This window comes from Naumovozyma castellii, chromosome 7 (genome assembly GCF_000237345.1).
Source record: "Naumovozyma castellii chromosome 7, complete genome".
NCBI classification, from domain to species: Eukaryota; Fungi; Ascomycota; class Saccharomycetes; order Saccharomycetales; family Saccharomycetaceae; genus Naumovozyma; species Naumovozyma castellii.
This window is the reverse complement of record NC_016497.1, coordinates 500883-527588: the sequence shown is the minus strand read 5'-3', so window position 1 is coordinate 527588 and position 26706 is coordinate 500883. Positions and strand designations below refer to the sequence as shown.

At 39.1% G+C, this 26706-nt stretch overlaps 12 protein-coding genes across 12 annotated transcripts; 3 read left to right on the top strand and 9 right to left on the bottom strand.

Moving 5' to 3' along the window:
* Positions 1–95: 95 nt before the first annotated feature.
* Positions 96–956, bottom strand: IMP4 (snoRNA-binding rRNA-processing protein IMP4; the record flags this gene model as incomplete). The annotated part of the gene is made up of 1 exon (XM_003677478.1): positions 96–956. The coding sequence occupies one exon, from the start codon at positions 954–956 to the stop codon at positions 96–98; it is 861 nt and encodes a 286-aa protein (XP_003677526.1).
* Positions 957–1209: 253 nt separating this feature from the next.
* MKS1 (Mks1p) lies at positions 1210–3078 on the bottom strand (the record flags this gene model as incomplete). Its single annotated transcript, XM_003677477.1, has 1 exon — positions 1210–3078. One exon carries the CDS (start codon positions 3076–3078, stop codon positions 1210–1212), a length of 1869 nt encoding a protein of 622 aa, XP_003677525.1.
* Positions 3079–3556: 478 nt separating this feature from the next.
* APJ1 (Apj1p) lies at positions 3557–5041 on the bottom strand (the record flags this gene model as incomplete). The annotated part of the gene is made up of 1 exon (XM_003677476.1): positions 3557–5041. One exon carries the CDS (start codon positions 5039–5041, stop codon positions 3557–3559), a length of 1485 nt encoding a protein of 494 aa, XP_003677524.1.
* A 125-nt stretch (positions 5042–5166) lies between these two features.
* NIS1 (Nis1p) lies at positions 5167–6120 on the bottom strand (the record flags this gene model as incomplete). The annotated part of the gene is made up of 1 exon (XM_003677475.1): positions 5167–6120. One exon carries the CDS (start codon positions 6118–6120, stop codon positions 5167–5169), a length of 954 nt encoding a protein of 317 aa, XP_003677523.1.
* Positions 6121–6462: 342 nt separating this feature from the next.
* TPM1 (tropomyosin TPM1) lies at positions 6463–7116 on the top strand (the record flags this gene model as incomplete). The annotated part of the gene is made up of 1 exon (XM_003677474.1): positions 6463–7116. The coding sequence occupies one exon, from the start codon at positions 6463–6465 to the stop codon at positions 7114–7116; it is 654 nt and encodes a 217-aa protein (XP_003677522.1).
* Positions 7117–7410: 294 nt separating this feature from the next.
* EOS1 (Eos1p) lies at positions 7411–8460 on the top strand (the record flags this gene model as incomplete). The annotated part of the gene is made up of 1 exon (XM_003677473.1): positions 7411–8460. One exon carries the CDS (start codon positions 7411–7413, stop codon positions 8458–8460), a length of 1050 nt encoding a protein of 349 aa, XP_003677521.1.
* Positions 8461–8670: 210 nt separating this feature from the next.
* SWS2 (mitochondrial 37S ribosomal protein uS13m) lies at positions 8671–9084 on the top strand (the record flags this gene model as incomplete). Its single annotated transcript, XM_003677472.1, has 1 exon — positions 8671–9084. One exon carries the CDS (start codon positions 8671–8673, stop codon positions 9082–9084), a length of 414 nt encoding a protein of 137 aa, XP_003677520.1.
* Positions 9085–9570: 486 nt separating this feature from the next.
* Positions 9571–12357, bottom strand: NCAS0G02800 (uncharacterized protein; the record flags this gene model as incomplete). The annotated part of the gene is made up of 1 exon (XM_003677471.1): positions 9571–12357. One exon carries the CDS (start codon positions 12355–12357, stop codon positions 9571–9573), a length of 2787 nt encoding a protein of 928 aa, XP_003677519.1.
* Positions 12358–15952: 3595 nt separating this feature from the next.
* On the bottom strand, positions 15953–19405 carry NCAS0G02790 (beta strand repeat-containing protein; the record flags this gene model as incomplete). The annotated part of the gene is made up of 1 exon (XM_003677470.1): positions 15953–19405. The coding sequence occupies one exon, from the start codon at positions 19403–19405 to the stop codon at positions 15953–15955; it is 3453 nt and encodes a 1150-aa protein (XP_003677518.1).
* A 1022-nt stretch (positions 19406–20427) lies between these two features.
* On the bottom strand, positions 20428–22995 carry PMS1 (ATP-binding mismatch repair protein; the record flags this gene model as incomplete). The annotated part of the gene is made up of 1 exon (XM_003677469.1): positions 20428–22995. The coding sequence occupies one exon, from the start codon at positions 22993–22995 to the stop codon at positions 20428–20430; it is 2568 nt and encodes an 855-aa protein (XP_003677517.1).
* Positions 22996–24239: 1244 nt separating this feature from the next.
* On the bottom strand, positions 24240–25820 carry SAL1 (Ca(2+)-binding ATP:ADP antiporter SAL1; the record flags this gene model as incomplete). The annotated part of the gene is made up of 1 exon (XM_003677468.1): positions 24240–25820. The coding sequence occupies one exon, from the start codon at positions 25818–25820 to the stop codon at positions 24240–24242; it is 1581 nt and encodes a 526-aa protein (XP_003677516.1).
* A 484-nt stretch (positions 25821–26304) lies between these two features.
* Positions 26305–26616, bottom strand: SNN1 (Snn1p; the record flags this gene model as incomplete). Its single annotated transcript, XM_003677467.1, has 1 exon — positions 26305–26616. The coding sequence occupies one exon, from the start codon at positions 26614–26616 to the stop codon at positions 26305–26307; it is 312 nt and encodes a 103-aa protein (XP_003677515.1).
* Positions 26617–26706: the final 90 nt, after the last annotated feature.

Genomic DNA, 26706 nt, shown 5'->3' with positions numbered 1-26706 from the left:
CACTAATTTGTATCTTGGTTTAATGATGAAGTAATTCTTGTTCAATATTTCTATCTATGGGTATATATATATATATATATGTATGTTTACACCAATCACAAATAATCCTTTCTACTTGCAGTTCTTACAAACCTTCTCAATTGCCATTCCACATCTGCATCTTTATTCTCCAAAGTACCTAACCTTAATTCAAATAATCTCATTTCAAACCTGGGCCCTACTTCAGCTAATTCAACACCATCTCTAGTCTTCACATATACATGCTGTCTCACACTTATGAAATCTCCTCTATTAGCAAATGTAATTACTCTAGCAGCATCCTTCTTAGGCCCTGGAGAGAACAAATGTTGTAATATCGTCACCACTCTTTGCCCCAATTCAGTAGTAAAATTATCAAATATTAAATGTGGATTAACCTCACTTTGATTCCCACTATTCAAGATATCATGTCTCAACACAACATTATGCAAACTGAAATACGCAGTGGGTCCATGAGGGAAATGTGAAATCGTTAATGAAGTGGGGACACCTCTATGTTCATGTAATACCACCAAATCGGACGTTCCTGATTTAATACACGCACTAACCAAGTTAGGCATCACATAATTACCTCTATTCAATCTTACTGCTTGAGGAAACAACAGTTTGATTTCCTTAGCGAACTGCGATAATCTCGTACTTGGGTCTCTAGAAGTGGTAACTATGATCCTGGGCTCCACTAAACCTGAAGTCGTGGCATATTCGTCATCGATCTGTATTTCATCTTCGTTACGGGATTGATCGTAGCGGAAGTCCTTCTGAAGTTCCTCATCTTCAGCTAGTTCCTTCGGTAGAGGTTTCCCCTGTGCTAAAGCTTGTTTGATTATTTGCCTCTTTTGATGCAGCTGAGATTCTTGTAGTTCTTGAGCTTTACGGTAAAGGTATTCTCTTCTTTCACGAGCTTGCTTTCTTAACATTCTTTGGTGGTTTATCTATATGCCTTTGTTATTTACAGGTAAGAAGAGTTCGTTACTAAATAACTTATTTCAATGATTGAAGTAAGCTCATCGCATCTTTTTCCTAAAATTTTCAGATTTCTCATTTTTTAAAATTTTCCAAGAAATCGAACATCGTGGAAAACGAAAAATGAACAGTATCTAACGTTAGTGTCACTGAGTCAATAGATAATTGATTAATAAATAAGTAGATATAAAAATGTATATATTAGCATTAGTGATCATCGCTCTTCACGTTATTGCTATTATTATTATTATTGTTATTGGTTGTGGTATGTGCGGCTCTCCGTCGATTAATAGTCTTGGCAAATTTTTCCTCTTCAGATATTTCCATTCGAGTCTTAAGAAATCCAGCATTTCTATTCTTACTAGGAATATCCATGGATTCTCTTCTACTCGATATACCCAATGCTTCTCTTCTTTGTTTTATCCTTTCTCTATCTCTTGTGGCTACAATACGTTGTTGATGAATATTATTGGGTAAGAACATGTGTGTAGATAATGCTGTTGGTAATATTGTTTGAGCCGTCAAGGGAGCATTTGATTCGTGTAAATATCTTTCCCCTGTAGATTCGGAAACAATACTGCTGAAACTACTACTACGTTGTGATCTTGCTTTAACCCCTTGCATTATTGCAGTCATCGAATCTCCCTGTGGTGGTGTAACAGATCCAAGCGCCGTTATATTACTTGTCTCCAGCGTGGCGGCTTGTGATACAGCTCCATTTGAATTTGTCTTATCGACTGCTTTTGTTGTTGTTGTAGATGGGAAGGGCTGAGGCTTCGGAGTAGACCGTGATTGAGGTGGAGCCGGTGATGACGATAACGATCGAGTTGTATTCTTTGTGGAATTTTTACTCGTTGGTGTGTTACCATTACTATTTAAGGATTCGTTTAGGAATAATCCACTCAATAAACTTTTCCGTATTTGTTCGCCATGAGATGCGTTAGATGATACTGATGATTGGTTTGAATTTGGTCTTTGTTGTTGCTGTTGTTGTTGAGGATTATTTTTGGCAAAAATTAATTTATCCCATTGCTTTCTATAATATTGATCTTCTTCTTCTTCATTAAAGTTATCATAATCGTCATCGGCATAAAGTTCAGAATCATCAGAAACACTATCCCAATCCGATTCTTCTTCATCTTCACTACTAAAGAAAATTTTATTTTCACCCTTATTATTGGCATTATTATTAGTAAAAATGGTTGATGCATTCATTATATTGGAACTCCGAGAAAGGTTATTATTAGTATCAGTAGATCTGGGTTTATTGAATAACGAACTCAATGGATGCGATTTATTATTGATTGTTGTGTTATTACTTGACGTTGATGAAGCTCTGCTATGCGAACTGGAATTGCTCGTTTGTATCTTTGATTTTTTATCATCATTTGAGTTTTTCGTTGTTGGTGGTGACTTAAGTGAGTTTACACTAACTGTCGATTTCTTTGTAATTATTGTGCTTGTATCAAACCCCTTTACAATATTTTGTGGTTCTTCCTTCTTTATAATGGTTTCTGTTGGAGGAATATTCTTAGAATTAGTAAATAATCCACTGGAAGATTTGTTATTTTTAGTAATGGATTTATTCTTTACAATTGTTGGGTCATTCGATAATACCGTCGTTAAAGTTGTAGATGTTATATGTCGATTTTCGTTAAATAAGCTTTTATTATTGTTATTATTAGTGGATCCTTTCTGTGATGGTTGTGGTCCCTGTTGTGAAGATTTAGGTCGTTGTTGTTGCTGTTGTTGTTGCTTAGAAACTGGGTTCAGCACATAATAAATATTTTTAACACCGTCCCTCTTCTTGGATTTATTTATGTTATGATCTTTCAATAGCGCTTTATTAAGTATTCTCCAGCTTAGATTATTAAGCCTTTCACCTTGCTCGATATATTTGGTGCAATTAATCAAAGAAGTGTATAAATCTGTTGAATCGAATAGGTGCAATCTTTCTGGAGTGAATAAATTGGGTGTCACTTTCAGGAATTTATGTTCGTTATTATTATTTATTTGTCTCGGTATGAAATCGTTCATCTCGGTTATGCGACTCTTAAGGTTTTCGGATTGGGGCATTAGGTTTGTCTTGTTTTGTCTTGTTTTGGTTTGAATGTGCGTTGGTTAATGAAACATTTACGTGAACAGACCGTTGAACAAAATATAGGTAATCTATATCAGTCAAGAGGAGATGGCAATGTGGTCTTGGCACTACGATTGCAGCGGGATGGATACAGGTGTGAACAGTACTAGTAGCCGGAGTACTGGGAGGAGGGGCAAAACGGTTATTTGCAGCTGGGAGGCGGGCGAGAAGATTGCACAGACTGCTTGTGGTTCTTGATAATATGTCAGTTTTTGTTTGGCATTAGTGACTAAATTGAATGATCTTGCAATCTGAAAAAATTTGACATCAATCAATCATTATTTGTGTTTGCCGATTTTCGGGTTAGGTCAGGCACTTTTTGCGCGTTCTAGCCCTAACAAGCCCTGGGCTGGGTAACGGTCACGTTAGGGTTCGCTAAACTAAACAAAATACACTATTAGTATTGTCTGGTAATTAAGTAATTATACAATCCTCCTGATTGTCCTCGTCGTGGTAGGCTTCTTCAGGGAAGCACTTGCGTTTCTTATTGGGACTGCCGTCCTCATCCTCTTGCATCGCATTGCGTCGCCTCCTATAATCCGCCTTGTATTTCCTTAGTGTCTCTGCGTCTGGCGCAATAAAGCTGCTTAGCACGCATTCTTCTACCTCGACGCAATCGTCTAACCGTTGGTCAATGGCTTCTTTCTCCCTTCGGAGATCTTCCTTGACATATTTGTCCTTATTTAACTGTGCCTTCAATTGAGTCATCGTTTCATTCTCTAATTGTTCAGGGTATTGTATTTTAAATTGTATATACAAGTCACCCCTCCGGAGCATTGTGTCATCCTTACCATCCTCCAGATAGGGCATACCTAAACCCTCTATAATCTTAAAACAATTCGGTTTCAGTATTTCTCCGGGGATTATATCTAATTTGATCAGTTTCCCACTGGGATGATTATCAATATATACTTCTCCACCGCACAGGCTCGTGACAAGGTCCACGGGGCATCCATTCATGAGTAAATCCTTATTATTGATCATTTGGAAGCAATTATTCTCGTCTCGCGATTGTTTAATTGTAATGACAACGTCCCCTGGGATCACTTTCTCCTTAACCAGATTATTCAACATGATCTCATCTGCTTCACCTTGCATGATAACATCCTTACCATCTTGGAACCCTGGCTTCACCTCCACATGGAATATTTTTCTTTCTCTAATAAACCCCTCCCCATGGCAATGAGGACATACGTCGTTCGGTTTAATAAAACATCCGGCCCCATCACAACTAGCACACGTTTGTGTCCAAGTCTGTACCATGGGGCCCATCCTCCTAGTTTGCGTCTGGAACCCATCCCCCTGACAGGATTCACACGTAGTTCTTTGTAATCCACCAAATCCATTACAAGGCAAACATAACCTCGTTCTATTCAATGCTAATTTCGCCATCTTACCATTATACAGTTCCCTCAACGTGCATTTCAACACATGTTTGATATCGGGACCCCTATGAAGCGGGTGATCAGCCTTGCCATTGGTGACATGACTTTCACTCTTAAAATTGGGATATGCATGCATCTGTGATTGTGATGGTTGCTTGGCAGCATTATTATTATTATCAAAGAATTGAGCAAACAGATCCCCGGGGGACATACCCATGGGAGGGAATTCCATTCCGCCCTGTTGCTGATGTTGTTGCTGCTGCTGTTTCTTTTGTTGCTCGATGAGTGCTTCATCTGTGATACCAAGGGCATCATAAATGGCACGCGATTGCTTATCGTTTAATATCTCGTATGCCTGACATACGGCTTGGAATTTCGTCTTGGAATCCTCGGAATGGTTATTTTTGTCGGGATGGTACTTCAATGCAAGTTTCTTGTATGCCTTTTTAATGTCTAGTGTCGTTGCCGTTATTGGTACGTTTAATGTTTCGTATAATTTAGTATCTCTGACCATTTTCAATTACGTGCATGCAAAAATGCCACTCAAGAACTATAATTTAATGCGATTATATGATTGTCGGTACGTACGTACGTATATATAAATATAAATATATATAGTGAACTATACTGATGTTTTTCTTAGTTGGAATATTCCATGGTTTTCTTCAATATTCCAATGCCGGCGCTGGATAGCGCGTTACGTTGTGCCGGTGTTGGTGTCTTCTTGTATATGTTGGAAGAAGACGATGAGATGGACGATGCTTTGGATGGGGTCTTAGGGGATGCTGATGAGTTGGAGTATCCCGGGTCTACCAGTAGTGACAGTCTGAGGTTTAACCGCCTCCAAATGACCAATGCGAGGTACTCTCGCCAAAGCCGTATCAACTTACGTCTTTCTTTGTCGCTATTAGACAACGTTGCTCGATTTCGCCTAATAATTCGACTGGGACACGATTTGGATCTCTTAACTAGATTCCTCTTTGGTGTGGGCGGTATATTTTGCTTCTTGGAACTCGCCCCCCTCTTTATCGTAATTGATTTCTGTTTCCTTATCTTCCTCTTTGGTTGACTCACTGGGATGCCCATATTTATCTTCCTCTTCGGATATATCACACTCTTGGGGACACGTACGCATGGATCCACATGGGAATTCAAGATGAAGGGGTTTCTAAATTTATAGAATTGAACCATGGAAGGAAACGCATTGGTTTCCCTTTCACCATCGTTCAAATTGATATAATTCATAATAGCTTTTATTTCATTCTGTGATCTCAATTTCTCCTTCTTTCTTCTGAAGGGGGACACTTTACACTTATGTGGTAGCATATAGCTTGATGTGCTTGACGTCGGACTATCGAATGTCATTATGTTTCTGGGGAACGAGTCAGCATCACTACTGGTCGTGGATGGTTCTGTGTTGGAGGGTATTCTTTGATAAAAGGAGGACCATCTGGAGAATTCCTCCAGTGGATCCCATTCAAAGTCAAACTCTCTATCGTTGTTGTTAATTTTAGGGGTGGAATTCATTCTTTCTCCCATGGTGTGTTGGAGTGAACTTACAGGGTCTATTGATTGTATAGACTGATGCAACATATGTGTGTGTGTCTCTCAGTCGTTGCATCATGTCGATAACAGGAGGGAGATGTGTAAAGTGACTTGTCTACTAATTATTGTATATATTGTGCAAACTGGAAACGATGTGCAAGCAAGTAAACCAAACCGCTGGTTCCAATTGATGGTTGGTTCTCTTCATTCTATATTTAACATTAATGACAGAAGTTTTAATTTGTGACACAGCCATTTTCTTTTTTTCTTTGCCAGCCCTAATAAACCCTAGGGCACACTTACAAGCCCTGGTAATATCGCGTTTCACGATCACCGAATTCTGGTTTGATCTTCAAATAAATAAATTTACATAAAACGTATTCCTTAACTATGTATGTTACTTTGTCAATCTCAGCACAATTGCTCTACCACTGTAAACACACAATGGAGAAGATTAGAGAGAAGTTATCCGCATTGAAGATTGAGGCTGAGTCCTGGCAGGAGAAGTACGAAGAATTGAAAGAGATAAACAAGCAATTGGAACAAACTGCTACAGACAACGAAAATGAGATCAAGGCTCTCACCGTGAAGAACCAACAATTGGAAAGCCAAGTGGATAAATTGGAAGATGATGTGGATGGTGGTAAGCATATGGAACAAGATAAGTTGGATTTGGAAAATCAAGTGAAATCATTGACTGTGAAGAATCAACAATTGGAAGATGAAGTGGAAAAATTGGAATCTGAATTGGAAGAATGTAAACGTTTGAATGAAGAGGATTCCAATTTGAAATCTAATAATGAAAACTTCACCAAGAAGATTGACCAATTGGAGGAGGAATTAGAGGAAAGTAATACCAAATTGCAAGAGACTAAAGAAAGTTTGAATAATGCTGAATTGAAAGCGGAGGAATTGGAAAGAAAACTCAAGGCCATTGAGGAAGAAAAGGATGATTGGGAAAGAAGAAATGAAGAGTTGGCCACCAAATATAATGACGCTCAAAAGGAATTGGACGAAATCGCTGCCTCCTTGGAAAACATATAGAGAATTTCAACAAAAAACAAAATTATGTGTATACTGTATAGTAACTATGCCCCAGTAGAATACTCACTTACTATTTCTCCCTCCCTGTGTTGTATTATGCTGGATTGACTTTCAGCGCTACCGTTACCCTGGTGCTGTCACTTGTTCAATTTAACAACCACTCGACTTTTTTGTTCAGTGATGGATGGCTGGATAGATGATAAGGTAGCAACAACAACAGCTTGGATTTTGGTTGCCTCCTGTCATTGGAGTCTGCAACCATCACTATAGATACTCGCATACGGGGAAGGCAGGATGCCATCAAACTCAAACACTATGAATAGAAGAGTGGAGCCTCTCACGACGGCGTATAAGTCAATAAAGACATTATCATTAAATCATCTGACTGCAAAACAACATCTGCTCATGGCAATATGTAGAGACGTTTCGCTGTTACCACCAATAATTTATATATTCACATCATTAAAGAAAACATGGGAAATTTCCTTTCAAACTAAATTGGCCACTTATGATCCACAATCCTTAAAGGATGCACTAATGTCTCTATGGCAAAATTATATGGTCGATAACAATATGACTACAGCAACTACAACTACAACAACAATAGCAGCAGCAGCAATAGTATCCGCTGTATCTACCCCAATTTCTACTCCTAGTGAGAGCATTATAACGAATCAACAGATCAATAGTCTCGCCCTGTTGAACGAGTTGATTACAGCAAGAGCATCAGAACATTTCCTGTGCGCCCTTTGGTGTCTCGTATCATTATATCTCACCTACGTAATATTAGATTCATTGATGATCAGATGGATAGTCAAATATTCCACCGTCGCGGCAATAATGAGAATGTTTTCCATGTCCTTGGTACTCATTACAGTGGAATTGCTATTACTCACATCATTATCACCCGAACATGATTATTTCCTACATACATGGATCTTAATCAGTTGCATACTAACAGTGGCTTATATTTGGCAAAACTATTTGACTTCTGATTTGAAATCCTTTAGAGAAACCGAAGATACAACAAGTGTTTCATCATCTTCCTCATCAAGCGATTCAGATATTGATACAATCGTACGTAGAAGGAGAGTGAAAAAGCGCAAGCAATCGGAGGAACATAGGAATAAGAGAATGGAAAAGAGTTTTCAATTCAAATCGAAAAGAACTATCGATCTGTATAACATTATTGTATTTTGCGTCGTACCCGTGGGAATGGCAAGTTTTATAACTATGGGCGGCCTATTAAGAAATTTATTCATTCAACGTTTAGACGTCGAGCAATTAACAAGGATGCTTCAAGAGACTCTAAGGACATCCACTACATCTGCATCTTCTATTTGATCTATTACAACTACATATCACTACTACTACTACTATTATCATTACTATTAAATAGTTCGGTTCATATTAACCCGGACGCTCCGTTTTTGATTTCTGAAATTGCAAACATCGGATTCTCCCGTTTAAATAACGAACTAACTAGCAATTGAATCAGCTGCAACAAACAGTCCAGCAAAAGTTACATATAATTCTGTCAACAGCACCAACAGAATGGTCGTGCATATCTTAGGGAAGGCATTTAAGGGTAAAGAGATAGTTAATATTGCACTAGCATCCAAATTTTACGGAATAGGGAAAAAAACATCCCAAGAAGTATGTGCGAAATTGGGGTTCTACCCAACAATGAGGATGCATCAACTATCAGAAGCTCAAGTACTCAATATAACCAGTGAATTGTCGACCATGACTATAGAAGGTGATGCCAGAGCAATCGTTAGGGAGAATATAGCACTAAAGAAAAGAATAGGGTGCTACGAAGGAATGAGACATGCCTTGCATCTTCCTGTAAGGGGACAACGTACTAGAACCAACGCAAAGACTGCCAGAAAATTAAACCGTATTGATAGAAAGGGGATGCATACATTAGCATCCGGCATATGGTCCACCATAAGGGGGAAATTTTAACGAATTACGTGATTCCATTTATATTCTATTCTTGTATTTACACTCACTCGTACACCTGTTATTATTATATATATACTATTAGACTAATAAATTAATCAAAGCTACATAATTAGCAGAGAAACGGTATTGTAGATGTTCAAGCACATTTCTTCTAAAAGTTGGAACGCCTGAACTTCTTTAATAAGCTCAAGCTTGCCAGTGTCGTAATGTATTGTAAAAGAAATATTGAAATGTTTCCTTAAAGTAAACTCTTACATACACATATTTATACATATATGGTCATTTCTTTAGCCTGAAGAAGACGAACGAAATAGTGGAAATAAAAAAATTATGAAGACTACCTATTCAAGACTATTTGCCTCGAATGGCATATATCATTTACCCATAAAGGTAAAAAGTAGCCTTCTTGGTATTGAATAAAAAATTACTATTATTATTAAAGGCAAAAATTAAGATAACCAAATAAACAAATGTAAATGGATTCTCTCAAACAATGGCCAGCACCATCAATGCAATCATAGATAGGAATGAACCATTGACAGATTTCGAAACAGCTGAACCTTGGTAGGATTCAATCTCAGCAGTATTTGTGGATTGACTATTCGTTATTTGCGAACCGCTAGCAGTAGCAATATTTGAAGTAGGAGATAAAATAGATGTCTTTCTATTGTCAACAGATGATCCTTCTTGCTGGGCCACCGAAGATAAAACTTTAGTGCTTGATTGAACAACAGATTCACCTACAGAATTAGTGGTAGTATACTGAGAAACAAAGTTAGTTACTTGACTTCCACCTGATATATTTGTAGCAGTGACCGCTGATGGAGCAGTACCAGACACAATTCTTGTATTTGAAGGTCCAGGGAAGGAAGCAACACCTTCATTACTGTTGGTGTTTACAACAGTTTGAATTTCGGTCTCCACTTCAGTTACAGTTTCGACAATTACGGTTGATGTCACCGCGGCCAAAGACTCAGAAGTAGCACTTGGAGAAGCTAAAATTTTGGTGGAAGATGCACCAATAGATTCAACGCCAGCAGAATTTGTAGTTTTATAGTGAGAAACAATATAAGTTCCAACTTCGGTACCAGAGGCAACTGTAGTAGTGTATGGAGGTGGAACAGTACCTTGAGAGGCAGAGCCAGTCAAGGCAATGGTCGTGGTAGCAGTAGATGGCTTACCGGCAGAGTCAGTAGTAGTGTAGCATGAAACAATGGCAGTTTCAGTAACGGTACCAGAGACAACTGTGGTAGTGTATGGAGGTGGAACAACACCTTGAGAGGCAGAGCCAGTCAAGGCAATGGTCGTGGTAGCAGTGGCTGGATTACCAGCAGCATCAACAGTGGTGTACACAGAGACGATGGCGGTTTCAGTGACGGTACCAGAGACAACAGTGGTAGTGTATGGAGGTGGTATAATCCCACCTGATGTTTGGGCGGAGTTTGAAAGAACGCTTGAGGAAACAGCAGGATAGGTTGTTGAACCAACAATATCTTCACCAACACTATCCTTTGTTTTGAAATATGAAACTATATCTGTCACAGTAGTAGTTCCGGAAACAATAGTAGTGGTATATGGAGTTGGGATAGTCAAAACACTTCGAATGCTCTCAGAAGATACCTTCAAACCAGAAAAGGTGAGTGACGTAGAGCTGGAAGCACCAGAAGATTGAACAACTGAGCTTGAAGCACCAGAGGTTTGAGCAACTGAGCTGGAAGCACCAGAGGTTTGAGCAACTGAGCTGGAAGCACCAGAGGTTTGAGCAACTGAGCTGGAAGCACCAGAAGATGGAACAACAGAGCTGGAAGCACCAGAGATTTGAGCGACAGAGCTGGAAGCACCAGAGGATGGAACGACAGAGCTAGAAGCACCTGAGGTTTGAGCAACAGAGCTGGAAGCACCTGAGGTTTGAGCAACAGAGCTGGAAGCACCAGAAGATGGAACAACAGAGCTGGAAGCACCAGATGATGGGGCAACTGAGCTGGAAGCACCAGAGGTTTGAGCAACAGAGCTTGAAGCACCAGATGATGGAACAACAGAGCTAGAAACACCAGACGATGGGGCAGCTGAGCTTGAAACACCAGAGGATGCTTGAGAAGCGGAGCTTAAAACACCAGAAAATGCTTGAGAAGCTGAGCTAGAAGCACCAGAAGATGGAACAACAGAGCTAGAAGCACCAGACGATGGGGCAACTGAATTGGAAGCACCAGAAGACGGAACAACAGAGCTGGAAGCACCCGAGGTTTGAGCAACAGAGCTAGAAGCACCAGATGCTTGAGAAGCGGAGCTGGAAACACCAGAAGATGGGGCAGCTGAGCTGGAAGCACCAGAAGATGGGACGACAGAGTTAGAAGCACCTGAAGATGGGGCAACTGAGCTTGATGCAACTGAGGTTTGAGCAACTGAACTAGAAGCACCAGAAGATGTTTGGGCAGTTGAGCTGGAAGCGCCTGTGGCACTTTCAGAAGCTGAGCTTGAAGCACCAGAAGATGATGAAGTTAAAACTGTTTGTGAACTTGAACTTGAACTAGAGGCACTTAAGGAAGAGCTTGAAGTTAACGATAGTATTGAGCTAGATGCAATAGACGAACTAGATTGAACAGATGAACTATTGAAATAACCAGACTTCGAAGCAGATAGAGCGACTGAAGGTGTAGTTTCTTCAGAACTAGAAACAGCAGATAATATTGTGTAAGAACCAGATATCGATACAGAGACAAGAGACGAAGCTGCAGTAGACTCAGAGCTCAAAGATGGTGTTACGGATAAGCCGGATGATGTTTCAGAGGCACTAGAAACTTGAGTAGCGGATCCTGAAGCAATACTAGACAAGCTAGATGATTGAGAAGCTGATTCTGAAATAGAGTATGAACTCGTTTCAGCAAATGATGAACTTGAAGAAGATTCTGGAATTGAACTAGAGAAAGCAGAGGAACTGTTGAAATAACCAGATTTCGAAGCAGATAGAACGGCTGATGATGGAACTTGTTCTGAACTAGATATAGCAGACAAAATAGTGTATGAACCAGAAACTGATGTAGAGACAAGAGATGAGGCAATGGTCGACTCAGAACTAGATTGCTCTGAAGAAGAAACAACGCTAGAAGATGTTTGCGCTGGAACGTATACGTAATAGATACGCTCTACTGTCTCAATACCATCTGTACCTGTGAAGATACTATTAACTGTAGAATATGTCTGAGAACCGGTACCGGACCATTCAGATACGACATTGCTTACAACGGAGGGCATGACAGTACTAATATAGTACATGGTTTCCAAAGTTAGATAGACATTTGAATTGTAAACTGTAGTTGTTGAGTAACCATCATCAATCACTGTCTTTGGAATAATATCTTCAGGGGCATTGACAAAAAAGATGGTATTAACTTCAGTTTGACCAGATTCATCTGTTGTAGTTTTGTTAGCGTTATTACACAGTATCCATAACCGTTTGTTATAAGTCTTTTAATACGGGTAACCGTTGGTTGGCCACCTTCGGAGGGACACGATCCGATCGATCACCGGACGTGTCAGACCACTTAGTATGCAAGTAGGGGGTTGCATTGTATTGGACACTATGTCATATGCTAACGTATATAAGCTACCATGTTGAGACGTCTTTGACTGCTGGACCCTTTGGGTATTTATTTATATTAATATATATTACTTACGTAATATAACGAAGAATACTTTGAATTAAAGGATTACTCTTAACAAGTTTTTAACGCAGTTGAAAATGTTGAAATATCGGTAGATGACCATGGAACGTATGAAAATTGAACAGTCGCGTCGGCTAAGACGTGAATCGAACAATAAAGTAGAGCGAGGGTTAATTTTGATAAAACACCAAAACTTCGCATCTTTATTAAATTTTTTTTCCTCGATATTAACCTTCGATTTAAAATTGAGTTTATTCTTGTTTCAAAACTTTTAGGATAATTTAAGAAAGCAAAGTTGGCTTGATATTCTTGAAGAATGAAAAAAGGACCAAGGACAAGGAGCAAATTACTTCCACCAAAGAAGCATTTTAAATACTTTTAAGGTCTTGTACATTTCCCAAAATTCATGAATCCCTGTAGTGTAAAAAGTTCGAGAGAACATTGCCAAGTAACAATGTTCAACTTTGACATACCTTTAACGAAGAAAACATCGTAGAATAAGCTTCACTAAATCTTATTTCCATAGGGTTCCTACGGGCATGCATTATTGGACCAATCGAATCACTTACGAAATTGGCAATCATTAGATAAGGCAAGTTTGTTCACAAAAGACATTGTCGGTACTATGATGCAGGGGTCTCTCCCACCTTAGTCGAACCGAGGAGGATTAGATCACTTCCTTACATAACCAATAGGGCGAAGAAAAAACTGTAGCAACGGTCCAAGCTTCATATCCTGCAGAGGGGCCAGCTATATATACTTTCTTGTAGTATGGCATTCCGCGCTAGCGTTTTTCACTGGGTGATGGACCGAACAAGAATCCCTCGAGAACCCGATCCCGTTGAGCTGCAGGAAGGCAAGATGGATCGGGCATGACGCATGCAGTTAGGCTTTAACCTCAACTGATCCAGACCCCTTACGTAACCGTCTTAAGGGAAACGCGACTGTTGGATTGACGGTATCACGAATCGCTAACGGAGAGCAAGATTTTTGGGGCCAGACGTGCCTGCAGCCCGCTAGGCGAAGGAACGGGCACCGTTGCGTCATCCCGCAGAACCCAGACACCGCTGCGGACAGCTCTTTGCCGAGATAGGTCAGACTCCGCCTGGAAATTCCCGATTGGGAAGGGTGTGTCTAAACTACAGATCTAGATTGCTGAACTGATTCATCCCTGACTCGCTTGCCCGCATGGGTGTTTCTCAGCGTGTTTCCTTATCGCAAAAGTGAATGCCATTTCTGTCAACGTCCTTGGCGGCGCGCTACGAAAGTGTCTCTGCTTGCTTTCCCCCACGACAACATGGTCTCGCGACACTCGACACAAATAAGGTAAAAACCTACAAAGGAACTCATGTCCTTCATTGTACATCCATCTCTGAGTCATTTCGCCAATACACAGTGTCTCTCAAAGAATATTCACGTACATACATACCATATTACCTGCACCTATATGCTTGAACGTATTGTCTTCTTATTTCGACATACTATAATCTTAAGTTCCACACTTCTCATGTTTCACCCCGTTCCTCTCGTCCCCTTCCCTTTTCCTTATTGGAAAAAGTAGCGAAAGTTTATTAATGCTTTGCTGTACACAGCTGGATGAGGTAAGGCTTGCAATTTACCTTTCGGTGGTACTCAGAGAAATACTATCAATATTTTTGCTGTACCAAAGGATACCGCGTCTCAAGGTAATATGCAGCTGAAAAACCAAAAAGTATACACTGTAAAGTCTACAAGCTTGGTTGCACAGAAACCACCCTAGACTCTGAGCTGAATACCTTTAGAAAAAAGTATTGGCTGATTCTTTCCTGTATGTGTAAGTTAGACAGCAGATAATGTGATAGCAGTAATGTTTGTTGAATTGAAGTAGAGTCATATTTTTTTGTCAACATTTTTGAAAGACAAAGTATCTTCCAGAGTCGACTTTCATTTCCTTGAAATGTAGTTCTTTTGCAAGGTAGTAGCTTTCTGACAGCTTCATTAAAAAACATATTAACAAATTTAACTGAATAAAATCGTCGTTCAAAACTACTACTTATCACCTTCTCAATCATACAGCAAATGATCCAAGAAGGAAAAATCCCCTTAATATTTAACCGAATTGTTTTCAATGCAAGATATATTAAGTATAGTTGAATGACCTCTCTTAACTATGGCACTTAGTATTAGATATTTATGAAAATATTTCGATAGGATAAAGCAATTTTTAAATGGCAGTAGTATTTCTTGTCACGAAAGCAATGAACTATATTCCAGTGTCTTAAAAAGAAGCACCATATAGCAAAACAAACAATACTACTCCAAGCATTCTTTCACTTTACATATTTGCTTTTTTTCCTACTTACAATGGGAACAAAAAAATTTGTGGTATCTGATGAGTAGCACCTTAAACTGCACGTTCGGTTTCTCCTGCATCGCCAGTACGATAAAAAACGGCCTACTAAAAGTTATAATTTGATTATATATATCCACCATTAACAACGATCACAGGTTCTTTTTTCAGAACAAATTTAGTCCTGTTCAAAGCATATGTCAGGTATGCGGCAAGCTGGAAATGTGAAAGAAATGCCATCAAGTGCGCTTTTTGTGATAATTCCGCCAAGATACCTAACTAATTAATCAATTTCATAGTTCCATCCATTTCTTACACGGGATAGATGACAAATTTGTTGTAATCTTCCATGCTTTTCCCAAAATTGATCACCATATCTTATTTACATAATATATTATTGAAGCAAACTACTAGTAGTAATTTTCCTCTCAACGTTTCAATAGAAATCGTATCAAACCCATTGTTTGAAAATGTAGGAACTTGTTTATAGTATTGGCTTGTGGCAAGAAAAAAGTACCTTTCATTATTTTTTTGATCAATTAACTCTTACTATTATTACCTCTTCATGGCACAGTTCCTTTGTCCCTTAACAACAAAACTAGGTTACACTTTAATGACTTTTCCAAATTTCCAAGCAGAAATATTACGATAAAAAAAAATATAAATGTCTTAAAATAAAGAACATATATAGCATACAAAATAGACGAACAAATATCTAAAAAATATATATATAAAATAATAACAACTAACAAATAATCTCAAAAATATGAGAATTGAAAGTATGTTCAAAGAAAAATTAAAAAAATTGAAGGAGGACCATATCCTATACCTTCACCTTTGCAATAGACAAAACACCTGGAAAAAATAAAGTGTTTATCTAGATGATTGCAAATAAAATCAAACCTAGGAGTGATAAAATAGACTTGTCTACCTTCACAGAAGCAGCCATACCTTGGTAAGATTCGATTTCAGCTGTACCTGAAGAAGGAGAATAAGAAGACATACCAGATCCAGCAGCACCACCTTCGCTTGTAGGCATTAGGATAGATGTCACCTTTGAAGAAGATCCAGCATTCGTAGTTGCAGTGGCTCCTGCCGATTGGCCGTAACCCGAACTTACGTTATTGTTCGAAGTTTGGGACACACCAGCACCCTCATTACCATTAGCTGAACTCAATCCATTACTGTTCGACACAATTTCAGTTTGAGTTTCAATTTCAGTAACAGTGCCAACAGTAGCAGCTGAGGTCACAACTGGCACAGACAAACTAGTCGACGAGGCATAAACCTTAATAGAAGATACTCCTGTGGCAACAACACCAGCTGAATTCGTAGTCTCGTATTGAGAAACAATGTAAGTACCAGCACCAGATCCAGAAACAACTGTGGTAGTGTATGGAGGTGGAACAATACCTGGAGTGGAAGAACCACTCAAGATAATGGTCGAGGTAGCAGTAGATGGCTTACCAACAGAGTCAGTAGTAGTGTAGCATGAAACGATTTCGGTTTGAGTAACAGTACCAGAAACAACAGTAGTAGTGTATGGAGGTGGAACAACACCTGGAGTGGAAGAACCACTCAAGATGATGGTTGTGGTAGCAGTAGATGGCTTACCAGCAGAGTCAGTAGTAGTGTAGCATGAAACGATTTCGGTTTCGGTGACAGTACCAGAAACAACAGTAGTAGTGTATGGAGGTGGAACAACACCTGGAGTGGAAGAACCACTTAAGATGATTGTCGTAGTAGCAGTAGATGGCTTACCAGCAGAGTCAGTAGTGGTGTAAAAGGAAACAACGTCAGTTTGAGTGACAGTACCAGAAACAACTGTGGTAGTGTATGGAGGTGGCACAACACCTGGAGTGGAAGAACCACTCAAGATGATGGTCGTAGTAGCAGTAGATGGCTTACCAGCAGAATCAGTAGTGGTGAAGAAGGAAACAACGTCAGTTTGAGTGACAGTACCAGAAACAACTGTGGTAGTGTATGGAGGTGGCACAACACCTGGAGTGGAAGAACCACTCAAGATGATGGTCGTAGTAGCAGTAGATGGCTTACCAGCAGAATCAGTAGTGGTGTAGAAGGAAACAATATCTGTCTCACTAGAAGTACCAAAAACCACAGTAGTAGTGTATGGAGGTGGAACACCGGAAACAGAGCTAGAAGCACCGACTGGGTAGGTGGTGGCAACAGTGGTTGGCTTACCAGAAGAGTCGGTAGTTGTGTAGAAGGACACAACATCGGTTTGAGATGAGGAACCAGACACAATGGTAGTAGTGTATGGAGGTGGAACACCGGAAACAGAGCTAGATGCACCGATTGGGTAGGTGGTGGCAACAGTAGTTGGCTTACCAGAGGAATCAGTGGTGATGTAGAACGAAACAATATCAGTTTGAGATGAAGTACCAGACACAATGGTAGTAGTGTATGGAGGTGGAACACCGGAAACAGAGCTTGAGGCACCGATTGGGTAGGTGGTGGCAACAGTAGTTGGCTTACCAGAAGAGTCGGTGGTGGTGTAGAATGAGACGACATCGGTTTGAGATGAAGAACCAGACACAATGGTAGTAGTGTATGGAGGTGGAACACCGGAAACAGAGCTAGAAGCACCGACTGGGTAGGTGGTGGCAACAGTGGTTGGCTTACCAGAAGAGTCGGTGGTGGTGTAGAATGAGACGACATCGGTTTGAGATGAGGAACCAGACACAATGGTAGTAGTGTATGGAGGTGGAACACCAGAAACAGAGCTTGAAGCACCGATTGGGTAGGTGGTGGCAACAGTAGTTGGCTTACCAGAGGAATCGGTGGTGGTGTAGAACGAAACAATATCGGTTTGAGATGAAGTACCAGAAACGACAGTGGTAGTGTATGGAGGTGGGACCACGAAGGAATTCGAGGACGAACCAGAAACTACAACAGTGGTGGTACCAGTGACTGGGACACCAGAAGAGTCGGTAGTAGAGTAGTAGGAAACAATATCGGTCTCGCTAGAAGTACCAGAAACGACAGTGGTAGTNNGGCCAGACACAATGGTAGTAGTGTATGGAGGTGGAACACCGGAAACAGAGCTTGAAGCACCGATTGGGTAGGTGGTGGCAACAGTAGTTGGCTTACCAGAGGAATCGGTGGTGGTGTAGAACGAAACAATATCGGTTTGAGATGAAGTACCAGAAACGACAGTGGTAGTGTATGGAGGTGGGACCACGAAGGAATTCGAGGACGAACCAGAAACTACAACAGTGGTGGTACCAGTGACTGGGACACCAGAAGAGTCGGTAGTAGAGTAGTAGGAAACAATATCGGTCTCGCTAGAAGTACCAGAAATGACAGTGGTAGTGTATGGAGGTGGCACCACGAAGGAGTTCGAGGACGAACCAGAAACTACAACAGTGGTGGTACCAGTGACTGGGACACCAGAAGAGTCGGTAGTAGAGTAGTAGGAAACAATATCGGTCTCGCTAGAAGTACCAGAAACGACAGTGGTAGTGTATGGAGGTGGGACCACGAAGGAATTCGAAGAACTGCTTAATAGAATAGAACTGGAAACTGGAGCTGAGCTTGACAATTCAACAGAACTGGAAACTGGAGCTGAACTAGAGGCAGCACTAGAAGTAGCAGCAGAACTGCTTAATAGAATAGAACTGGAAACTGGAGCTGAGCTTGACAATTCAACAGAACTGGAAACTGGAGCTGAACTAGAGGCAGCACTAGAAGTAGCAGCAGAACTGCTTAATAGAATAGAACTGGAAACTGGAGCAGAGCTTGACAATTCAACAGAACTGGAAACTGGAGCTGAGCTAGAGGCAGCACTAGAAGTAGCAGCAGAACTGCTTAATAGAATAGAACTGGAAACTGGAGCAGAGCTTGACAATTCAACAGAACTGGAAACTGGAGCTGAGCTAGAGGTAGCACTAGAAGTAGCAGCAGAACTGCTTAATAGAATAGAACTGGAAACTGGAGCTGAGCTTGACAATTCAACAGAACTGGAAACTGGAGTTGAGCTAGAGGCACTGTACACAGTCGTGGACGAAGTAATGAGCTCAGAACTTGAAATAGAACTTGACACTACACTTGACGAAGAGACGGCTGTTGATTGAACAGATGAGGAGCTCGATGGTAGTGAGGTTGAATAAACCGAGGAACTAGTTGCACTTGGAACACCAACATAATAATTAGTTTGAATAGCTAATGTTCCTGTGGGATTCGTTACTGTTTGAGTAACAGTTTCATAGACAACTGGAATCCCATCAATAGTTGTGGTTATAGCCCAAATGGGGCTTGCATAAAATAAAAGCGAAAGGACCAAGTTGGTCAAAACGCTTGAAGGACGCATTTAGATTTAATTTTTTTCCAAAAAGGCTAACAAAATATCCGTATTTGACTTTCAGATTATTTATGAGAACGCAATAATTTTTTGGATGATTTACTCTCTTTCATTTGACGGTAAGTACCACTTGCAATTTTGAAAAGGTCTCAGGTTTATATATTCAACATTAGTTAAACCCTTTGGAGGGAGTAAAACAACTACAGACGAAAACCGCATGGACTATGGGATTATCGTGAAACATTCAAATTGGGCTTCAGGACTAAAAAGAGGGAGCACAATGAGGACGCAGTTGTCCACGTATTAGATACAGCAAGCGTTGAGAGGAAAGATTTTCATCGACATACCGCTGAACGGAATATCAGTGTGCGTAAGTCAGCATGCATCTAAAAAATAAGGTCCATGATCCGCAAGTAGGGAGTGCATTATGTTATGTCAGTATGCATGGGTCTGCACCTTAGGCTTATGTTTCTCAGAGACACTGGAACTGTTGGCCAAGTCCACCCCATTCTGGATCATCTTTGTCCCATCCGTTTCTGGCACAGACACCACGCGTGCCCCTTGCGGAAATTTCCTGGACCAAAATAGTATATGTTTTTGTGCGTGTGGTTCTCCAGGGTCCAGTGAACGGACGCAGCGTGCTCGAGAGAAACCAGATTTCTTCTTATGCAAGGACTTGCAAGGTGGTGGCCCGATTCATGCCCTCGGTATTCGTGCAAATCCTCCAGTTTCTCTGGCTTTCCCGTAACTTGCTTGCAAATCTCAATGTAAATGCCAATCCGATTTTTACCCCCTGGATAATTAGCTTCGAGCAAGGGCGTTAAGCTTGTTTCTACTGTATTTTCGTCGTCGTTACTGCTTCGTTGGCTTGCAGATCATTCTTCTCTTACTTGCACATTCATTCACTCCTTCTGAAGATAAATTTACCTAACAACTTCAATGGAAACTTGAGGACCATTCACATTAAGTTTTAAACTTAGTTGCCTATTTCCATAAATTCTATAAATTTAACTTTACGTAGTCTAGAACGTTTACAAAGAGTAGTCGTCCGTAAATGACGTCCAATTCCCCAATTCGGCTAAGTGTCTCATAGTGGGGCGACCATGCGGGCAATTCCATGGTTTGTCTAAATCCCCTAAGTGATGAACCACCCTTGTCATGATCTTCGTCGTCAATGGTTTTCCAATCATTATACTGCTTCGACATGCTCTCATGGCGAACATTGAACGAATTTTCGAACAACGGATCGTACCATTATCTGATGTATTGTTTTCCTTCACTAAATGGATTAACTCATCGAAATCATCAAGACCAAACACTGTCTTCTTCGAAACCGGGAGACTAAGAAGTTTGATTTTCCTTCCTTGAGCAGCGTCTTCATCAATGGATAACTTGAAGCCATTTTTTTCAAAAACTTGTTTATTATCTATAACGACCAATTCATCAATTATACTCAGATCCATAGGCTGCGGTGCTATCAGCCTCTGCGAGTTGAATACTGTCTCCTTCTGCAACATTTCAAAGTTGTATTTTTCATCACTTGCATGCTGATCAACAATGAATAAATCATACTTATTATCCAGTTTCCTCGTGACAACAATGAACCCAAGGTTGAATTGTCCTATTATTACCATTTTTTTAAAATCTGGCTTCTTTACCGTCAATGTCAGATGTTGAAGACTATCTTCCAAAAGTTCTGAGTTTTTATCCTCGAAGGAGGAAATCCCGTCCTCCGCTAGCAGACTATTTTCGGAATCTAATTTACCTCTAATGTCAATCCCTGTCGAAATGAGTCGTTTGAGAGAAGGAAGTCTCAAATTCCGTTTGAGTGAATACAGACGGGTATTATTAGATGGTTTGTAATCACTTAGTAGCCTAATCTTGTCAGAGCTGTTGCCCATTGAGGATGAACAAACATTCAATTCTTGCTTTACTGTAGGTTCATCTAGAAAGACATCATCAATCTCCTCATCATTTGTCGAGACATCATCCTTGTTTGCCACTTCATCTGCAACGAGCCCTACTAAATTGCCCTCTTCCCTTACAAGTTCTTGTTCACTCCGTTCATTTGCAATTGTCACTTTGACAATATCGTCATTTAAAGAGGCAGTGCCCTCTAAAGATTCCAATGGTCTTTCAAGACTATCCGCAGCGTTATTATCCACATATTCTTCTGATACTGTTAAGCTTGGTGACCTATGGGGATTATCGGTCCACTGTTCGTCTGTATTGGTTGGTTCGTGTTCCCCATCGCCTCTTAATTCAATGGCTAACGTTGTTTGCACCCCTACTTCTTTTTCATCTGATTCCTCCAATCTTTGATCACGTATGTTTGTTTTGTCCATTATACTAACCTCATATGGAATGGCATCTTTACTAATAGTGACCTGCCTCTTCACATCTTCTTGAAAGGCATTAAGTAACTCTTGGCTTGAAGAATATTCTGTTTCCGTCTTGATTCTTTTGGGTGGAATAGTAGTTTTCATTACAGTTGCGCTTCTTTTAGGCAATGAGAAATCCTCCGCATTAAAATATTCTGTTAATGAGGTCTTGATTAGATCCATTACCAATTTCTCGTTGTGTAATAACACTGTCCGCTTATCGGGTGTCACATTGACGTCAACTAAAGATGGAGAAACTTCTAAGTTTAAAAATATAGCAGGGTTCTGTACATTATTGAATAATCTGTAAACATCGTTACAGCACTTAGCCAGTTGTTGATATTGTATAGGCCTCTTATTAATATAGAAGAATTGTCTGTCTTTGGATGATCTTCCGCAACCAAACGAGATCTTGGAAATGTAACCAACTAAACGAATTTTGTAATCTATATTTTCAAAAGTTGGATCATCAAGATACCTCTTCATGATACGATCCTTGAAAGGATTCAAATCTACCACAATATCGATATGAGATAGACCGTGCATAGCATTTGAGCCAAATATGCTAATAATCTTTTTCGGAATGCTTTGGTGGCCAGTAGTTGTCAAAACTGAAGATTTCCGACCTTTGGAGCTTATATTCCAAACGGTAAATTTGATATTTTCTTGAATTATAGCATAACTTTGTAAGAGATTAATACATTTGGTAAATTGTCGTTTAACCGTCCTTTCAAATTCCTTTCTTCTCACTGGTAAAGTATCGAATAATTTATGTACTTGGAAAGTGGAACCTTTATTACGTGTTGCCGTGGACCTCGTGACCAATGAACCATCTCTAGCATATTCTAGAGCATCAGCCCGAGGTGGCTCAATGGTAGTAATAACAGAAAACTTGGAAACTACTCCACATAAAGACGATAATGCTTCACCTCTAAAGCCCAATGTTTGAGCTGACGATACATCCTGAAAACTGGTAATCTTGGATGTGTGATACTTCAAAGCCAGTGAAGAATAATTTTCTGGGGCTATACCGTCACCATCATCACTGCACTCAAAATATTCTAGTCCATTATCCCTGAAGGTGAGCTCGATCTGAGAGGAATGTGCATCGATACTGTTATCTACTAATTCTTTTACGGCACTAACTAGATCAACGATGACTTGTCCAGAAGTCAGTCTATGGATATCCTTCTCATTAATAGCAGATATAGTACTCATTCTCAAATCATGTTAATAAGCTATTAGGTAATTTAGCAAATGTGGCACAATTCGTTTCAGATATCTTGGTTATAATTAGTCTTTGACTCTATAAATGTGTGAACTAGTGAAATGTAAATTTCAACCACCGCCGCGAAAATTGACTGATGATAAAGGTGATTAGAAAAACTTTTCCATAAAGCCCAAAGTCTTGGGAGGAAAAGATATACCATTAACAATTGTAGAAAAATATGTTGTGTTTATTTTCTGTTTTTAACGTGTAATCTAAGGAATATAGCTAAAAAATATTGGAAAGAAGTTATGCAACTTTGCTTGCCTGTAAAACAACTTTGAGGAAGGTTAAATATGACCAAAATAAACTCAAGCTTCTTTTTGACAACAACTACTGTTTTAATATCAAGAAAAACATAGTTAATTTTTTGTTTACTTAGTTTTAGATAAATTTGAAATTTTGTATATTTTTAAAATTGTTCAACATTCAAGACTGTAAAATATAAAGTAAATAAAATATTAGGTTGCTCAAAAGGCCTGAACAGCACATTTTAACACACTTCCTCCAAAAAGAAAGAAAGTAGGAAAAATATATAAAAATAGGAACTGTTGCTACATGTTTTAATTATGAAACTTGAAAGAATAACTAATGAAGCTCGTATGCGAAAATTGAAAATCGCCGGTGGAGGTTTTTACCATTGAAAGTCCTGGAACTAAATATTTTATAGATGCATAGGTTAAAGATCATTATTATGTGCAAAAAAAATTCCAGACAGTGGTTTACAAGTAGAAAAAAGTTTTAGAATTTGATGGAAAGTTACAAAATATTCTAGAACGTTTACGATTAAAATAAACTTATCTGACTACGTTTGAGCATTTCTGGTTCCTAGACGAAGACGATATTTTTATCCAAATGAATAACTATATAAAGGACATAAAATGTAAGAATGTTTGCTATCAGTTTAGATATATTTTAATTTCATGATATATAAAAAAAGACAAGAAAAAAGATTGTATATTATAAAAGAGATTAAACCAAACAGATGTATCATCGCTCCACAAGGTAAGATTGAATAATCTCATCAGAAATCTTTCTCCTGGCTCAAAAACAATTTAGAAACAATAACTCCATGAATTTGTTGAATATTTAATCGAAAGTGTATAATTACAGAAATATAAATAAATGTGTATGTGTGCATTTCGCAGTATATTAAACGATATCAAATACTTTGAACATGAAAAGGCATCATTCATTATTCCAAACTCATAGCAGCTTTAAACTTCTCATAGCACAAATATCCAATCGACACTGCTGGGCAAACCTTCACCAAAGTTGGCACCAATCCCTTATAAAAACCAGGCACACCTTCCCTTTTCAAGGTCTGCATAAAGACATCCCTAAATCCTGTGTATGTGTAAGGATGTGCATATGTTCCTTGAGCTTGAAGTCTTGTTCTAAGTAGATTTATTGGATATACAGCAGTAGCTCCTACTGTTCCGCTAAAAGCCCCCATAGGTAACACGAGTAAGTAACTGAGCATGACATCCTTTTCAGGAATATTGAGTTTTTTGGATTGCCTTTTGATATACCATTTTTTTAAAGCAGAAAAAGTGCCAAGATCTAATGCAGCGTATGGGAAGATTCCCAATGCACCAAGTAAAACCCCTCTGTAAAAAACACGAATTCCACCCTCCTTATACATCTCTTTGGCAGTGGAAATGAGCAATGCATTTCCCTTCAAATTCCCTTCCAAGGGTGCACACTGGATTCTGAATTTTAGAGTATCAATTGGGTATATTGATATCTGTGCCATCACACCAGCAATCCCACCAGCAACATATGTTTGCAATTTAGATAAATCATTAACTAGCTTATCACCACTCAAATTTGCCATTAGTCTTTTAGCCAATTCGAATGTACCAAATTTGATTGAACTTTCCGGACAAATCTTGAATACACTTAATCCATTACCAACATAAAATGCTCTTAGCCCACCTTGTCTATATAATGATCTTATGGCCTTTATTATAGGTGATCGTATTTTTGCTAAGTTAGCCCTTGGATTCTTAGCTATTAATGCATCTTTGGAATTCAATAAAGTAGATGAGAGGTCGGTTCTTGCAATCAAGAATACCTTAATTCTATCTAATGGGGCCGTACACGTACGTGATATTACTCCTGATAATCCACCGGCAATAAAATAACCAAATCCCTTAATAAAGTCATTGATAAGCGTCATATCACCTTCAGAGGATAAATCGACATCTTCATTGAATAGATAGAAGTACGAATATGCTGTTTGCAAACGGGAGCCTTTTTTTCGAGGCATTAAAAGTAAAAAATCTCTCCATTGGTCGTAGCTAATATAGGCTGAGTTGTTACTTAATTCCTGTGATTTTTGATCCTTATGAAATGCCCATTCAATAAACTTATTAAATTTTGTCGCTACTGGTGAATTAACTTTTTTAGTATCATTAGAAGCTGCTTCCTTCTTTGCTAAAGTGGAGAGGTATTTAGAGACGTCAGAAGCCCTAATCATACCATCATTATCCACATCAATCCTTTGAAAACCCTTTTCAATTTGTCCCTCGGCTATGCTAGCATATTTTTTGAAATCTTCCAAATCCACTATTCCATCATGATTTCCATCCATGGCAGCAAACAAAAATTGCATTGCCTCCTCATTATTCTTCAGAGGATGATCGGTATTTTCGAAAGCCTTCTTAAGTGTCTTAAAATCAATTTTTCCATTATCATTAAGATCCAACCTCCTAAACACTTCTTCGTAAGATTTATCTCGTTCCTGACTATTATGAAATCCAGGGAGTGCCATCTATACTGTGCTATTTACAAGGGAGGACTTCGCTGTAATGGATTTTAACATTGTTTGGCTTTCAACTAAGAGACTTTTCAATGTTTAAATATCTGTAACCTTTTTTAGCCAATTATTTAAGTTGAAAAATCGCGATGCAGAGAAAAGGCGTAGAGACAATAACTTGAATAATAAAATGAAACATAACGGTAATAGTTTCAAATTTTTTTATATTGATATTTAGCTATTAAAAAAACGTCAATATTTGGATCTTTGGCCGAGTGTATACAAGTACATCTTATTTTTCCAAATAGACTCCTGAAGCATCTTCCACAACTTTTTGCGAATAAGAGCATTTCTCACATCAAATCAGTTTCTGCTCCATTCTAAGGTTGTTAACTATTTTTGAATTGGAGGTCTTGCTCTTTATTAGTTAAAACAACATAGCTTGTGAACGTCTGATAAGATACATCAATAAGACAATAATTACTAATTGGTGCACCGTTTACTCTTCTGATTTAGCTAGTACATTATTTCTACTCAACATTAAGTCAAATCTCTTTCTAATCTTTGCCAAGCGTTCATCAAGTTCTTTCATTTGGTTTAAGGGTTGGATCATTTCCGTTTTATCTTGCAATATGGAATGTTCAGATCTTAACGAATCGCGTAATTTCCGCAAAGTTAATACCAATAACGCCTGCGACTGTCTCAGATCATCAATTGACTGGTATAACTCGTCAAGTTCTGATGACATTATCGAATAAACTGAAAGCTCTACGGGATGGACCTCATCCGCTTCAGTTGCCGTTTGCCCCATTGGATAGCTTTTTATATATGCTCGTTTCCCACTAAAATCACCTTCTTATTAGTTTTATTCACACTTGCAAAATTGACTTACCGCGGATGG